Source organism: Oncorhynchus clarkii, unplaced genomic scaffold, assembly GCF_045791955.1.
Source record: "Oncorhynchus clarkii lewisi isolate Uvic-CL-2024 unplaced genomic scaffold, UVic_Ocla_1.0 unplaced_contig_13658_pilon_pilon, whole genome shotgun sequence".
In the NCBI taxonomy this organism is placed as follows: Eukaryota; Metazoa; Chordata; class Actinopteri; order Salmoniformes; family Salmonidae; genus Oncorhynchus; species Oncorhynchus clarkii.
In genome coordinates, this window is record NW_027257995.1 from 96,558 (window position 1) to 112,500 (window position 15,943).

The window sequence follows — 15,943 nt, forward strand, 5'->3', positions numbered from 1 at the left end:
GAAGAATCACATATAGATACCACGTTGTGGCAGTGTGAAGAATCACATATAGATACCACGTTGTGGCAGTGTGAAGAATCACATATAGATACCACGTTGTGGCAGTGTGAACAATCATATATAGATACCACGTTGTGGCAGTGTGAAGAATCACATATAGATACCACGTTGTGGCAGTGTGAAGAATCACATATAGATACCACGTTGTGGCAGTGTGAAGAATCACATATAGATACCACGTTGTGGCAGTGTGAAGGGCACCGTGCAGATACACATATAGATACCACGTTGTAGCAGTGTGAAGAATCACATATAGATACCACGTTGTGGCAGTGTGAAGAATCACATATAGATACCACGTTGTGGCAGTGTGAAGAATCACATATAGATACCACGTTGTGGCAGTGTGAAGAGCACCGTGCAGATACACATATAGATACCACGTCGTGGCAGTGTGAAGGGCACAGTGTAGATACACACGTAGATACCACGTTTTAGCAATGTGAAGATTTACATATAGATACCACGTTGTGGCAGTGTGAAGAATCACATATAGATACCACGTAGTGGCAGTGTGAAGAATCACATATAGATACCACGTTTTGGCAGTCTGAAGGGCACCGTGCAGAATCACATACAGATACCACGTTGTAGCAGTGTGAAGAATCACATATAGATACCACGTTGTGGCAGTGTGAAGAATCACATATAGATACCAACTTGTGGCAGTGTGAAGAATCACATATAGATACCACGTTGTGGCAGTGTGAAGGGCACCGTGCAGATACACATATAGATACGACGTTGTGGCAGTGTGAAGAATCACATATAGATACCACGTTGTGGCAGTGTGAAGATTCACATATAGATACCACGTTGTGGCAGTGTGAAGAATCACATATAGATACCACGTTGTGGCAGTGTGAAGGGCACCGTGCAGATACACATATAGATACCACGTTGTGGCAGTGTGAAGAATCACATATAGATACCACGTTGTGGCAGTGTGAAGGGCACCGTGCAGATACACATATAGATACCACGTTGTGGCAGTGTGAAGAATCACATATAGATACCACGTTGTGGCAGTGTGAAGAATCACATATAGATACCACGTTGTGGCAGTGTGAAGAATCACATATAGATACCACGTTGTGGCAGTGTGAAGAATCACATATAGATACCACGTTGTGGCAGTGTGAAGGGCACCGTGTAGATACACATATAGATACCACGTTGTGGCAGTGTGAAGAATCACATATAGATACCACGTTGTGGCAGTGTGAAGAATCACATATAGATACCACGTTGTGGCAGTGTGAAGAATCACATATAGATACCACGTTGTGGCAGTGTGAAGGGCACCGTGTAGATACACATATAGATACCACGTTGTGGGAGTGTGAAGATTCACATATAGATACCACGTTGTGGCAGTGTGAAGAATCACATATAGATACCACGTTGTGGCAGTGTGAAGAATCACATATAGATACCACGTTGTGGCAGTGTGAAGGGCACCGTGCAGATACACATATAGATACGACGTTGTGGCAGTGTGAAGAATCACATATAGATACCACGTTGTGGCAGTGTGAAGATTCACATATAGATACCACGTTGTGGCAGTGTGAAGAATCACATATAGATACCACGTTGTGGCAGTGTGAAGGGCACCGTGCAGATACACATATAGATACCACGTTGTGGCAGTGTGAAGAATCACATATAGATACCACGTTGTGGCAGTGTGAAGGGCACCGTGCAGATACACATATAGATACCACGTTGTGGCAGTGTGAAGAATCACATATAGATACCACGTTGTGGCAGTGTGAAGAATCACATATAGATACCACGTTGTGGCAGTGTGAAGAATCACATATAGATACCACGTTGTGGCAGTGTGAAGAATCACATATAGATACCACGTTGTGGCAGTGTGAAGGGCACCGTGTAGATACACATATAGATACCACGTTGTGGCAGTGTGAAGAATCACATATAGATACCACGTTGTGGCAGTGTGAAGAATCACATATAGATACCACGTTGTGGCAGTGTGAAGAATCACATATAGATACCACGTTGTGGCAGTGTGAAGGGCACCGTGTAGATACACATATAGATACCACGTTGTGGGAGTGTGAAGATTCACATATAGATACCACGTTGTGGCAGTGTGAAGAATCACATATAGATACCACGTTGTGGCAGTGTGAAGATTCACATATAGATACCACGTTGTGGCAGTGTGAAGGGCACCGTGCAGAATCACATATAGATACCACGTTGTAGCAGTGTGAAGAATCACATATAGATACCACGTTGTGGCAGTGTGAAGAATCACATATAGATACCACGTTGTGGCAGTGTGACAAATCACATATAGATACCACGTTGTGGCAGTGTGAAGAATCACATATAGATACCACGTTGTGGCAGTGTGAAGAATCACATATAGATACCACGTTGTGGCAGTGTGAAGAATCACATATAGATACCACGTTGTGGCAGTGTGAAGAATCACATATAGATACCACGTTGTGGCAGTGTGAAGGGCACCGTGTAGATACACATATAGATACCACGTTGTGGCAGTGTGAAGAATCACATATAGATACCACGTTGTGGCAGTGTGAAGAATCACATATAGATACCACGTTGTGGCAGTGTGAAGAATCACATATAGATACCACGTTGTGGCAGTGTGAAGAATCACATATAGATACCACGTTGTAGCAGTGTGAAGAATCACATATAGATACCACGTTGTGGCAGTGTGAACAATCATATATAGATACCACGTTGTGGCAGTGTGAAGAATCACATATAGATACCACGTTGTGGCAGTGTGAAGAATCACATATAGATACCACGTTGTGGCAGTGTGAAGGGCACCGTGCAGAATCACATATAGATACCACGTTGTAGCAGTGTGAAGAATCACATATAGATACCACGTTGTAGCAGTGTGAAGAATCACATATAGATACCACGTTGTGGCAGTGTGAAGAATCACATATAGATACCACGTTGTGGCAGTGTGAAGAATCACATATAGATACCACGTTGTGGCAGTGTGAAGAATCACATATAGATACCACGTTGTGGCAGTGTGAAGAATCACATATAGATACCACGTTGTGGCAGTGTGAAGGGCACCGTGTAGATACACATATAGATACCACATTGTGGCAGTGTGAAGAATCACATATAGATACCACGTTGTAGCAGTGTGAAGAATCACATATAGATAACACGTTGTGGCAGTGTGAAGGGCACCGTGCAGATACACATATAGATACCACGTTGTAGCAGTCTGAAGAATCACATATAGATACCACGTTGTGGCAGTGTGAAGATTCACATATAGATACCAAGTTGTGGCAGTGTGAAGAATCACATATAGATACCACGTTGTAGCAGTGTGAAGATTCACATATAGATACCACGTTGTGGCAGTGTGAAGAATCACATATAGATACCACGTTGTGGCAGTGTGAAGGGCACCGTGCAGATACACATATAGATACCACGTTGTGGCAGTGTGAAGAATCACATATAGATACCACGTTGTGGCAGTGTGAAGAATCACATATAGATACCACGTTGTGGCAGTGTGAAGAATCACATATAGATACCACATTGTAGCAGTGTGAAGAGCACCCGTGCAGAATCACATATACAGTATATCACAAAAGTGAGTACACCCCTTACATTTTTGTAAATATTTGAGTATATCTTTTCATGTGACAACACTGAAGAAATGACACTTTGCTACAATGTAAAGTAGGGAGTGTACAGCTTGTATAACAGTGTAAATTTGCTGTCCCCTCAAAATAACTCAACACACAGCCATTAATGTCTAAACCGCTGGCAACAAAAGTGAGTACACCCCAAATTGGGCCCAATTAGCCATTTTCCCTCACCGGTGTCATGTGACTCGTTAGTGTTACAAGGTCTCAGGTGTGAATGGGGAGCAGGTGTGTTAAATTTGGTGTCATCGCTCTCACACTCCCTCATACTGACTGTTCACTGGAAGTTCAACATGGCACCCCATGGCAAAGAACTCTCTGAGGATCTAAAAAAAATAATTGTTGCTCTACATGAAGATGGCCTGGGATATAAGAAGATTGCCAAGACCCTGAAACTGAGCTGCAGCACGGTGGCCAAGACCATACAGCGGTTTAACTGGACAGGTTCCACTCAGAACAGGCCTCACCATGGTCGACCAAAGAAGTCTATATGCCAATTTTAATTCATTTATTTATTTTGTCACTGTTTCTCCCCAATTTCTGGTAATTACAATCTTGTCTCATCGCTGCAACTCCACAACTGGCTCAGGAGAGGAGAAGGTCGAGTCACCAAGGGTTAGGGTTAGGCTAACCCTAACTCTAACCCTAACCCTAACCCTTAGGCTAACGCTAACCCTAACCCTTAGGCTAACCCTAACCCTTAGGCTAACCCTAACCCTTAGGCTAACCCTAACCCTAACTGGCTCAGGAGAGGAGAAGGTGGAGTCACCAAGAAATCACTTCCACATTTCCTGAATGATAAAAGTCTAATAGTTCCAAAACAAATTAGATGTTATTGGTCACATACACCACATGGATAACAGATGTTAATGGTCACATGGATAGCAGATGTTATTGGTCACATACACCACATGGATAACAGATGTTAATGGTCACATGGATAGCAGATGTTATTGGTCACATACACCACATGGATAACAGATGTTAATGGTCACATGGATAGCAGATGTTATTGGTCACATACACCACATGGATAACAGATGTTAATGGTCACATGGATAGCAGATGTTATTGGTCACATACACCACATGGATAACAGATGTTAATGGTCACATGGATAACAGATGTTAATGGTCACATACACCACATGGATAACAGATGTTAATGGTCACATGGTTAACAGATGTTAATGGTCACATACACCACATGGATAACAGATGTTAATGGTCACATGGTTAACAGATGTTAATGGTCACATACACCACATGGATAACAGATGTTAATGGTCACATGGATAGCAGATGTTATTGGTCACATACACCACATGGATAACAGATGTTAATGGTCACATGGATAGCAGATGTTATTGGTCACATACACCACATGGATAACAGATGTTAATGGTCACATGGATAGCAGATGTTATTGGTCACATACACCACATGGATAACAGATGTTAATGGTCACATGGATAGCAGATGTTATTGGTCACATACACCACATGGATAACAGATGTTAATGGTCACATGGATAACAGATGTTAATGGTCACATACACCACATGGATAACAGATGTTAATGGTCACATGGTTAACAGATGTTAATGGTCACATACACCACATGGATAACAGATGTTAATGGTCACATAGTTAACAGATGTTAATGGTCACATACACCACATGGATAACAGATGTTAATGGTCACATGGTTAACAGATGTTAATGGTCACATACACCACATGGATAACAGATGTTAATGGTCACATGGATAACAGATGTTATTGGTCACATACACCACATGGATAACAGATGTTAATGGTCACATGGATAGCAGATGTTATTGGTCACATACACCACATAGATAACAGATGTTAATGGTCACATGGATAACAGATGTTATTGGTCACATACACCACATGGATAACAGATGTTAATGGTCACATGGATAGCAGATGTTATTGGTCACATACACCACATGGATAACAGATGCTATTGGTCACATGGTTAACAGATGTTATTGGTCACATACACCACATGGATAACAGATGTTAATGGTCACATGGATAACAGATGTTAATGGTCACATGGTTAACAGATGTTAATGGTCACATGGATAACAGATGTTATTGGTCACATGGATAACAGATGTTAATAGACACATACACCACATGGTTAACAGATGTTAATGGTCACATGGTTAACAGATGTTAATGGTCACATACACCACATGGATAGCAGATGTTAATGGTCACATGGATAGCAGATGTTAATGGTCACATGGATAGCAGATGTTATTGGTCACATACACCACATGGATAACATATGTTAATGGTCACATGGATAACAGATGTTATTGGTCACATGGATAACAGATGTTAATAGACACATACACCACATGGATAACAGATGTTATTGGTCACATACACCACATGGTTAACAGATGTTAATGTGAGTGTAGAGAAATGCTTGTGCTTCTAGTTCCGACAGTGCAGCAATATCTAACATGTAATCTAACAATTCCACAACTACCTAATACACACAAATCTAAGTAAAGGAATGGAATAAGAATATATACACATAAATATATATAAATAACGACAGGGCGGCATAGACAAGATCCAATAGATGGTATAAAATACAGTTTTTAGATATGAGATGAGTAATGCAAGATATGTAAACATGATCCATTTGTTAAAGTGGCCAGTGATGTCAAGTCTGTATGTACAGCCCGACAGGATGCTCTCATATGTGCATCTGTAAAGGTTTGTGAGTATTTTAGGTGACAAGCCAAATATCTTCAGCCTTCTGAGGTTGAAAAGGCACTGTGGATAGGGGGGTGCTCCTTCTGCTGTTTCCTGAAGTCCACGATCATCTCCTTTGTTTTGTTGACGTTGACTGAGAGGTTGTTTTCCTGACACCACACTCGGAGTGCCCTCACCTCCTCCCTGTAGGCTGTGTCGTCGCTGTTGGTAATCAAGCCCACTACTGTTGTGTCGTCTGCAAACTTGATGATCGAGTAGGAGGTGTGCATGGCCAGAGTTGAGATGTTGTTTCCTACCTTCACCACCTGGGGGCAGCCCGTCAGGAAGTCCAGGACCGAATTGCACACAGCGGCGAACCAGAGACCTAGGGCCTCAAGCTTAATGATGAGCTTGGAGGGTACTATGGTGTTGAATGCTGAGCTCCAGTCAATGAACAGCATTCTTACATAGGTATTCCTCTTGTCCAGGTGGGATAGGGCAGTGTGCAGTGTGATGGTGATTGCATCGTCTGTGGACCTGTTGGGGCGGTAAGCAATTTGGAGTGGGTCTAGGGTGACAGGTAAGGTGGAGGTGATATGATCCTTGACTAGTCTCTCAAAGCACTTCATGATGACAGAGGTGAGTGCTACAGGGCGAAAGTAATTTAGTTCAGTTACCTTTGCATTCTTGGGTACAGGAACAATGGTGGCCATCTTGAAGCATGCGGGGACAGCAGACTGGGATAGGGAGCGATTAAATATGTCCGTAAGCGCACCAGCCAGCTGGTCTGCGCATGCTCTGAGGACGCGGCTGGGGATGCCATCTAGGTCAGCAGATTTGGAAGGTTAACACATTTAAATGTCTTAATAATCACGTTGGCCACGGAGGAGGAGAGCCCATAGTCCTTGGTAGCGGGCCACGTCGGTGGCACTGTATTATCCTCAAAGCGTGCAAAGGTGTTTAGTTTGTCTGGAAGCAAGACGTCGTTGTCCGTGACGTGGCTGGTTTTCTTTTTGTAATCTGTGATTGTCTGTAGACCCTGCCACATACGTCTCGTGTCTGGACCGTTGCATTGCGACTCCACTTTGTCTCTATACTGAAATGTCACTTGTTTGATAGCCTTGTAGAGGGAATAACTACACTGTTTGTATTCGGCCATATTCCCAGTCACCTTCCCATTGTTAAACTTTGAGGTTCGGGCTTTCAGTTTTAGCGTGAATGTCGCCATCTATCCACGGTTTCTGGTTAGGGTAGGTTTTAATAGTCATGGTAGGTACATCTTCTCGTATACACTTCCTTATAAACTCACTCACCGAATCAGCGTATAATTCAATATTATTCTCTGAGGCTACCCGGAACATGTCCCAGTCCGTGTGATAAAAACAATCTTGAAGCGTGGTTTCCGATTGGTCAGACCAGTGTTGAATAGTCCTTAGCACGGCTACATCCTGTTTGAGTTTCTGCCTATAGGAAGGGAGGAGCAAAATGGAGTCGTGGTCAGATTTGCCGAACGGAGAGTGTGGGGGGGGGGGGGGGGGGGGGGCTTGTATGCATCTGGGAAGTTAGAGTAGCAGTGATCTGTGTATTTCCAGCTTGAGTGCTACAGTCAATATGCTGGTAGAATTTAGGTAGCCTTAAAATCCAGCTACAATAAATGCAGCTCAGGATATATGGTTGCCAGTTTGCATAAAGTCCAGTGAAGTTCCTTGAGGGCCATCGTGGTATCAGCTTGAGGGGGATATACAGTGGGGAGAACAAGTATTTGATACACTGCCGATTTTGCAGCTTTTCCTACTTACAAAGCATGTAGAGGTCTGTAATTTTTATCATAGGTACACTTCAACTGTGAGAGATGGAATCTAAAACAACAATCCAGAAAATCACATTGTATGATTTTTAAGTAATTAATTTGCATTTTATTGCATGACATAAGTATTTGATACATCAGAAAAGCAGAACTTTATATTTGCTACAGAAACCAGCTGGTCTGCGCATGCTCTGAGGACGCGGCTGGGGATGCCGTCCGAGGAGAATTCCCTTGGGAGATAATACGGTCAGCATTTGAATGTGAGGAATTCTAGGTCAGGTGAACAAAAGGAGTTCCTGTATGTTGTTACAATTACACCATGAGTTGTTAATCATGAAACATACACCCCTGCCCTTCTTCTTCCTGGAAAGACTCCAACAGCATATACCCAGAGAGCCATGTGTCCGTGAAACAGAGTATGTTACAATCCCTGATGTCTCTGGAAAACAACCTTTGCCCTAATTTCGTCTACCTTGTTATCTAGAGACTGGACATTAGCGAGTAATATACTCGGAAGCGGTGGGTGGTGTGCGCGCCTCAGAAGACCGCTTCGTCTACCTCTTCTCTGGCAGCGTTGTTTTGGGTTGACCTTCAGAATCAGTTCAAATGCCCTGGATGGTTCGGACAAAGGATCCGCTTCGGGAAAGTCATATTTCTGGTCGTATTCCTGTTCATAGTTCTAGTAATTTGACGTCGCTCTGATATCCAATACATAAAAAAAACAAAATACTGCAAAGTTTCCTAAGGACTAGAAGCGAGGCAGCCCTCTCTGTCGGCGCCATCTTGCCTAATTTCTGTTTCTGTGACAAAAAAGCAACGTACTGTATAGTGTAGAGCAGTGGTCAACAGACTTTTCTGATTCAAGAACACTTGTCTCGGCTTGCAGTCATAATGGCAGAGACATGACTTAAAACACGTAAGATGTTGTTACTCCTATGACCAGAGAAAGGTCAATATTCCTAATTCATGTTGTTACTCCTATGACCAGAGAAAGGAAAATGTTCCTAATTCATGTTGTTACTCCTATGACCAGAGAAAGGTCAATATTCCTAATTCATGTTGTTACTCCTATGACCAGAGAAAGGAAAATGTTCCTAATTCATGTTGTTACTCCTATGACCAGAGAAAGGAAAATATTCCTAATTCATGTTGTTACTCCTATGACCAGAGAAAGGTCAATGTTCCTAATTCATGTTGTTACTCCTATGACCAGAGAAAGGACAATGTTCCTAATTCATGTTGTTACTCCTATGACCAGAGAAAGGTCAATATTCCTAATTCATGTTGTTACTCCTATGACCAGAGAAAGGAAAATGTTCCTAATTCATGTTGTTACTCCTATGACCAGAGAAAGGACAATGTTCCTAATTCATGTTGTTACTCCTATGACCAGAGAAAGGACAATGTTCCTAATTCAACAAAATAATAGAAAAAGTAAATAGAAAATGTTTACTAAGTTTTCAGAAAAACAAACTAATTACAAACTGGTCAAGTGGATCTGAAAACAAACAAACCAAATTAATTTCAAATTAAAATCTGAATTTCTAGAACAAAAAAGACATCTAAAAACACACAACTATGATAACCTTGGTGTGTCTGTGTGTGTTTTACCTGGTGGATCTCCTGCCAGCCATTCTCGTCGGTGCTGCCTATGACAGCGTGTTCATGCAGCAGCAGTTCACAGCAGTACGGGTCTCCCCCCACCATGGCACAGTGGTACAACGGAGTTAACCCACGACTGTCCCTATAGTCTGGAGACGCACCCAGGTCCAACACAGTCTGCAACACACACACATTATGCTTAAAACAGAAACACACAGGGGTGTGTATGCATGTGTGTGTGTGTGTGCGTACTCACTGTGAGTGCTGTGTGGTTCCTAGAGAGAACAGCTCTGTGCAGCGCTGTGATTCCGTCTCTAGTCCTGAAGTCCAGGTGAGCTCCTCCACTCCTCAGAACTTTAATCAGCTCTGAACTGCCCTCTAGCTGAACCGCCAGGGTCAGGGGGCATTCTATAAACACACACATTCAGATAGAAAAATACTGAGGCTTAGTCGTGAGGGATAGATATCACTCACTTTCAGACACTGAGGGTGTGTGTGTGTGTGTGTGTGTGTGTGTGTGTGTGTGTGTGTGTGTGTGTGTGTGTGTGTGTGTGTGTGTGTGTGTGTGTGTGTGTGTGTGTGTGTGTGTGTGTGTGTGTGTGTGTGTGTGTGTGTTTCTTCACCTCCTGTGTCTGCATCATGAAAATTAGGATCAAGGCCTTTCTCCAAGAACCTGGAGACTTTGTCAATGCTGAGCTGATAAACATACTCCATGAACTTCTTAAGGTTGGCCTGAGAGACAGAGAAAGGGACAGCGAGAGTAGGGCTGGCACGTTAGTGTGTGTGTGTGTGTGTGTGTGTGTGTGTGTGTGTGTGTGTGTGTGTGTGTGTGTGTGTGTGTGTGTGTGTGTGTGTGTGTGTGTGTGTGTGTGTGTGTGTGTGTGTCTGTGTGCGCGTGTGCGTATGCATGTTTGTATCTGTGTGTGTGTCTGTGTCTGTATCTGTATCTGTGTGTGTGTCTGTGTCTGTGTGTGTGTCTGTGTGTGTGTGTGTGGTCTTACCTTGGTATGGAGCTTTGCTAGCTGCTTGTCGTCCACATAGCTCTGAGTGTAAACACGCCTCTTATAACGAAACTACAATCACACACACACACACACACACACACAGCCCTATGAGTTAAAACAATTTTAGTTTCAGCATTTAGGTTGAATGTATGGTATAGGTAGTGGTGTAGGTAGTGGTGTCTAGGTTGTAGGGTGTAGGTACAAGTAGTTGTGTAGGTAGTGGTGTCTAGGTTTTAGGGTGTAGATATGGTATAGGGCGTAGCTCTCGATAGGGAATAGGAGTAATGGGGTAGAGGGTACCTCTAGATAGGGAATAGGGGTGATGGGGTAGAGGGTACCTCTAGATAGGGAATTGGGGTGATGGGGTAGAGGGTACCTCTAGATAGGGAATAGGAGTGATGGGGTAGAGGGTACCTCTAGGCAGGGAATAGGGGTGATGGGGGGTAGAGGGTACCTCTAGGCAGGGAATAGGGGTGATGGGGGGTAGAGGGTACCTCTAGATAGGGAATAGGAGTGATGGGGTAGAGGGTACCTCTAGATAGAGAATAGGGGTGATGGGGTAGAGGGTCCCTCTAGGCAGGGAATAGGGGTGATGGGGGGTAGAGGGTACCTCTAGGCAGGGAATAGGGGTGATGGGGGGTAGAGGGTACCTCTAGATAGGGAATAGGGGTGATGGGGGGTAGAGGGTACCTCTAGATAGGGAATAGGGGTGATGGGGGGTAGAGGGTACCTCTAGATAGGGAATAGGGGTGATGGGGGGTAGAGGGTACCTCTAGATAGGGAATAGGGGTGATGGGGGGTAGAGGGTACCTCTAGATAGGGAATAGGGGTGATGGGGGGTAGAGGGTACCTCTAGGTAGGGAATAGGGGTGATGGGGGGTAGAGGGTAGTCTTTCAGCAGTCGTTCCTCGTCTAGGAACTTCCCAGCTCGTCCGTTGAAGGCCGGTTGAAACAGACCGTAGTTCAGAACATCAGTCAGACTCTGTGTTAGAGTCACTAACACACGCTGCTTACTGCTCCACACTGCTGCCTCGGGATCCAACCGCAGACACTTCTACACACACAAATAAAATGTTATTTGCCACATGCGCCCAATACAACAGGACCTTACAGTGAAATGCTTACTTACAAGCCCTTAACCAACAATGCAGATTTAAGAAAATTAAGTGTTAAGTAGAAAATAGATAAGTTAAAATAAAAAACAGTCAGGATGCTCTCGATGGTGCAGCTGTAGAACCTTTTGAGGATCTGATGACCAATGACAAACTTTTTCAGTCTCCTGTGGGGGAACAGGCTTTGTTGTGCACTCTTCACGACTGTCTTGGTGTGTTTGGACCATGATCATTTGTTGGTGATGTGGACATCAAGGAACTTGAAGCTCTCATCCTAATCCACTACAGCCCCGTTGATGAGAATGGGGGCGTGCTCAGTCCTCCTTTTTCTGTAGTACACAATCATCTCCTTTGTCTTGATCACGTTGAGAGAGAGGTTGTTGTCCTGGCACAACATGGCCAGGTCTCTGACCTCCTCCCTATAGGCAGTCTCGTCGTTGTCGGTGATCATCCCTACCCATTGTATCGTCGGCAAACTTAATGATGGTGTTGGAGTCATACCTGGCCATGCAGTCATGAGTGTAAAGGAGGGGACTGAACACGCACCCCTGAGGGGCCCCCGTTTTGAGCATTAGCGTGGCGGATGTGTTATTACCTACCCTTACCACCTGGGGGTAGCCCGTCAGGAAGTCCAGGATCCAGTTGCAGAGGGAGGTGTTTAGTCCCCGGGTTCTTGTTTTAGCGATGAGCTTTGAGGGCACTATGGTGTTGAATGCTGAGCTGTAGTCAATGTATAGCATTCTCACATAGGTGTTCCTTTTGTCCAGGTGTGAAAGGGCAATAGAGATTGCATCATCTGTGGATCTGTTTGGGCGTTACGCAAATTGGAGTGGGTCTAGGGTGTCTCCGAGGATGCTGTTGATGTGAGCCGTCTGGTAGGCTCATGTCACTGGGAAGCTTGCGGCTGTGCTTCCCTTTGTAGTCTGTAATAGCTTGCAAGCCCTGCCACATCCGACGAGTGTCGGAGCCAGTGTGGTATGATTCAACCTTAGCCCTGTATTGACGCTTTGCCTGTTTCATGGTTTGTCGCAGGGCATGGCGGGATTTCTTGTAAGCTTCCGGGTTAGAGTCCCGCACCTTGAAAGCGGCAGCTCTATCCTTTAGCTCAGTGCGAATGTTGCCTGTAATCCATGGCTTCTGGTTGGGGTATGTACGTACAGTCACTGTGGGGACGACGTCCTCAATGCACTTATTGCTAAAGCCAGTGACTGATGTGGTGTATTCCTCAATGTCATCGGAAGAATCCCGGAACATGTCCAGTCTGTGCTAGCAAAGCAGTCCTGTAGTTTAGCATCTGCTTCATCTGACCACTTCTTATTGACTGAGTCACTGGTGCTTCCTGCTTTAATTTTTGCTTGTAAGCAGGAATCAGGAGGATAGAGTTGTGGTTGGATATATCAAATGGAGGGCCTGAAGTTTATCACAATATATTCTACTTCAGGCGAGAAAAATCTAGAGACTTCCTTAGATTTGGTGCACCAGCTGTTGTTTACAAATATGCACAGTCTGCCCCCCCTCGTCTTACCGGTGTGGGCTGTTCTATCCTGTTGGTGCAGCGTGTATCCCGCTAGCTGAATATCCATGTCGTTATTCAGCCATGATTCCTTGAAGCATAGGATATTACAGTTTTTTATGTCCCGTTGGTAGGATATTCGTGATCTTACCTCGTCTAGGCTTAACGGAGGCAGCTGTTTATTCTTGCCGATGCACCGAAAACCCAGCCAGCTGTATGTTATTCATGTCAGCCATGACTCGGTGAAACATAAGATATTACAGTTAATGTCCAGTTGGTAGGATATTTGTGATCGTAGCTCATCTATTTTGTTATCCAATGATTGTACGTTGGCTATGTCACATCTGCTGACCCCTCTCTGGCGCTCAAGGTCGCCAGGCTACTTATCATTATTCACACCTGCCACCATCGTTACACGCATCAACGCTTCATCTGACTCAACTGGACTCCATCACGTTATTAAGTAACCCCTCTATACAGTGGGGCAAAAAGTATTTAGTAAGCCACCAATTGTGCAAGTTCTCCCACTTAAAAAGATGAGAGAGGCCTATAGAGATAGGTACACTTCAACTATGACAGACAAAATGAGAAAAAAAATCCAGAAAATCACATTGTAGGATTTTTAATGAATTTATTTGCAAATTATGGTGGAAAATGAGTTCCTCTGCCCTCCACTCGTTACCTGTATTAATGGCACCTGTTTGAACTTGTTATCAGTATAAAAGACACATGTCCACAACCTCAAACAGTCACACTCCAAACTCCACTATGGCCAAGACCAAAGAGCTGTCAAAGACACCAGAAACAAAATTGTAGCCCTGCACCAGGCTGGGAAGACTGAATCTGCAATAGGTAAGCAGCTTGGTTTGAAGAAATCAACTGTGGGAGCAATTATTAGGAAATGGAAGACATACAAGACCACTGATAATCTCCCTCGATCTGAGGCTCCAACGCAAGATCTCACCCTGTGGGGTCAAAATGATCACAAAAACGGTGAGCAAAAATCCCAGAACCACACGGAGGGACCTAGTGAATGACCTGTAGAGAGCTGGGACCAAAGTAACAAATCCTACCATCAGTAACACACTACACCGCCAGGGACTCAAATCCTGCAGTGCCAGACGTGTCCCCCTGCTTAAGCCAGTACATGTCCAGGCCCGTCTGAAGTTTGCAAGAGAGCATTTGGATAATCCAGAAGAAGATTGGGAGAATGTCATATGGTCAGATGAAACCAAAATATAACTTTTTGGTAAAAACTAAACTCGTCGTGTTTGGAGGACAAATAATGCTGAGTTATATCCAAAGAACACCATACCTTCTGTGAAGCATGGGGGTGGAAACATCATGCTTTGGGGCTGTTTTTCTGCAAAGGGACCAGGAAGACTGATCCGTGTAAAGGAAAGAATGAATGGGGCCATGTATCGTGAGATTTTGAGTGAAAACCTACCTATTTTGAGTGACCTCTGTCATTGCCAACAAAGGGTATATAACAAAGTATTGAGAAAAACTGTTGTTATTGACCAAATACTTATTTTTCACCATAATTTGCAAATGAATTCATAACAAATTGTATAATGTGATTTTCTGGATTTTTTTTCTTCTCATTTTGTCTATCATAGTTGAAGTGTACCTATGATGAAACAGGCCTCTCTCATCTTTTTAAGTGGGAGAACTTGCACAATTGGTGGCTGACTGTCACTTCCTCAGTTTCTTTCCCGAGTTAGGGTTAGGTAGGGGTAGGTAGTATGTGGACCAGGGTTAGGTAGGTGTAGGGGTAGGTAGTATGTGGACCAGGGTTATGTAGGGGTAGGTAGTATGTGGACCAGGGTTAGGTAGGGGTAGGTAGTATGTGGACCAGGGTTAGGTAGGGGTAGGTAGTATGTGGACCAGGGTTAGGTAGGGGTAGGTAGTATGTGGACCAGGGTTAGGTAGGGGTAGATAGTATGTGGACCAGAGTTAGGTAGGGGTAGGGGTAGGTAGTATGTGGACCAGAGTTAGGTAGGGGTAGGTAGTATGTGGACCAGGGTTAGGTAGGGGTAGGTAGTATGTGGACCAGGGTTAGGTAGGGGTAGGTAGTATGTGGACCAGGGTTAGGTAGGGGTAGGGGTAGGTAGTATGTGGACCAGGGTTAGGTATGTGTAGGGGTAGGTAGTATGTGGACCAGGGTTAGGTAGGGGTAGGTAGTATGTGGACCAGGGTTAGGTAGGGGTAGGTAGTATGTGGACCAGGGTTAGGTAGGGGTAGGTAGTATGTGGACCAGGGTTAGGTAGGGGTAGGTAGTATGTGGACCAGGGTTAGGTAGGGGTAGGGGTAGGTAGTATGTGGACCAGGGTTAGGTAGGGGTAGGTAGTATGTGGACCCGGGTTAGGTAGGGGTAGGTAGTATGTGGACCAGGGTTAGGTAGGGGT

At 44.3% G+C, this 15,943-nt stretch overlaps 1 protein-coding gene across 1 annotated transcript in view; it reads right to left on the reverse strand.

The window, feature by feature from the left end:
* Positions 1 to 15,943, reverse strand: part of LOC139394435 (SH3 and multiple ankyrin repeat domains protein 3-like) — a 92,489-nt gene that overhangs the window by 48,583 nt on the left and 27,963 nt on the right. Inside the window, exons 3-7 of the mRNA XM_071142501.1 lie at positions 11,761 to 11,964; positions 10,908 to 10,979; positions 10,530 to 10,638; positions 10,163 to 10,314; positions 9,916 to 10,083 (exon numbers count right to left, since the gene is read on the reverse strand). Coding sequence (XP_070998602.1) covers positions 9,916 to 10,083; positions 10,163 to 10,314; positions 10,530 to 10,638; positions 10,908 to 10,979; positions 11,761 to 11,964 — 705 coding nt within the window. The remainder of the gene's footprint in view (positions 1 to 9,915; positions 10,084 to 10,162; positions 10,315 to 10,529; positions 10,639 to 10,907; positions 10,980 to 11,760; positions 11,965 to 15,943) is intronic.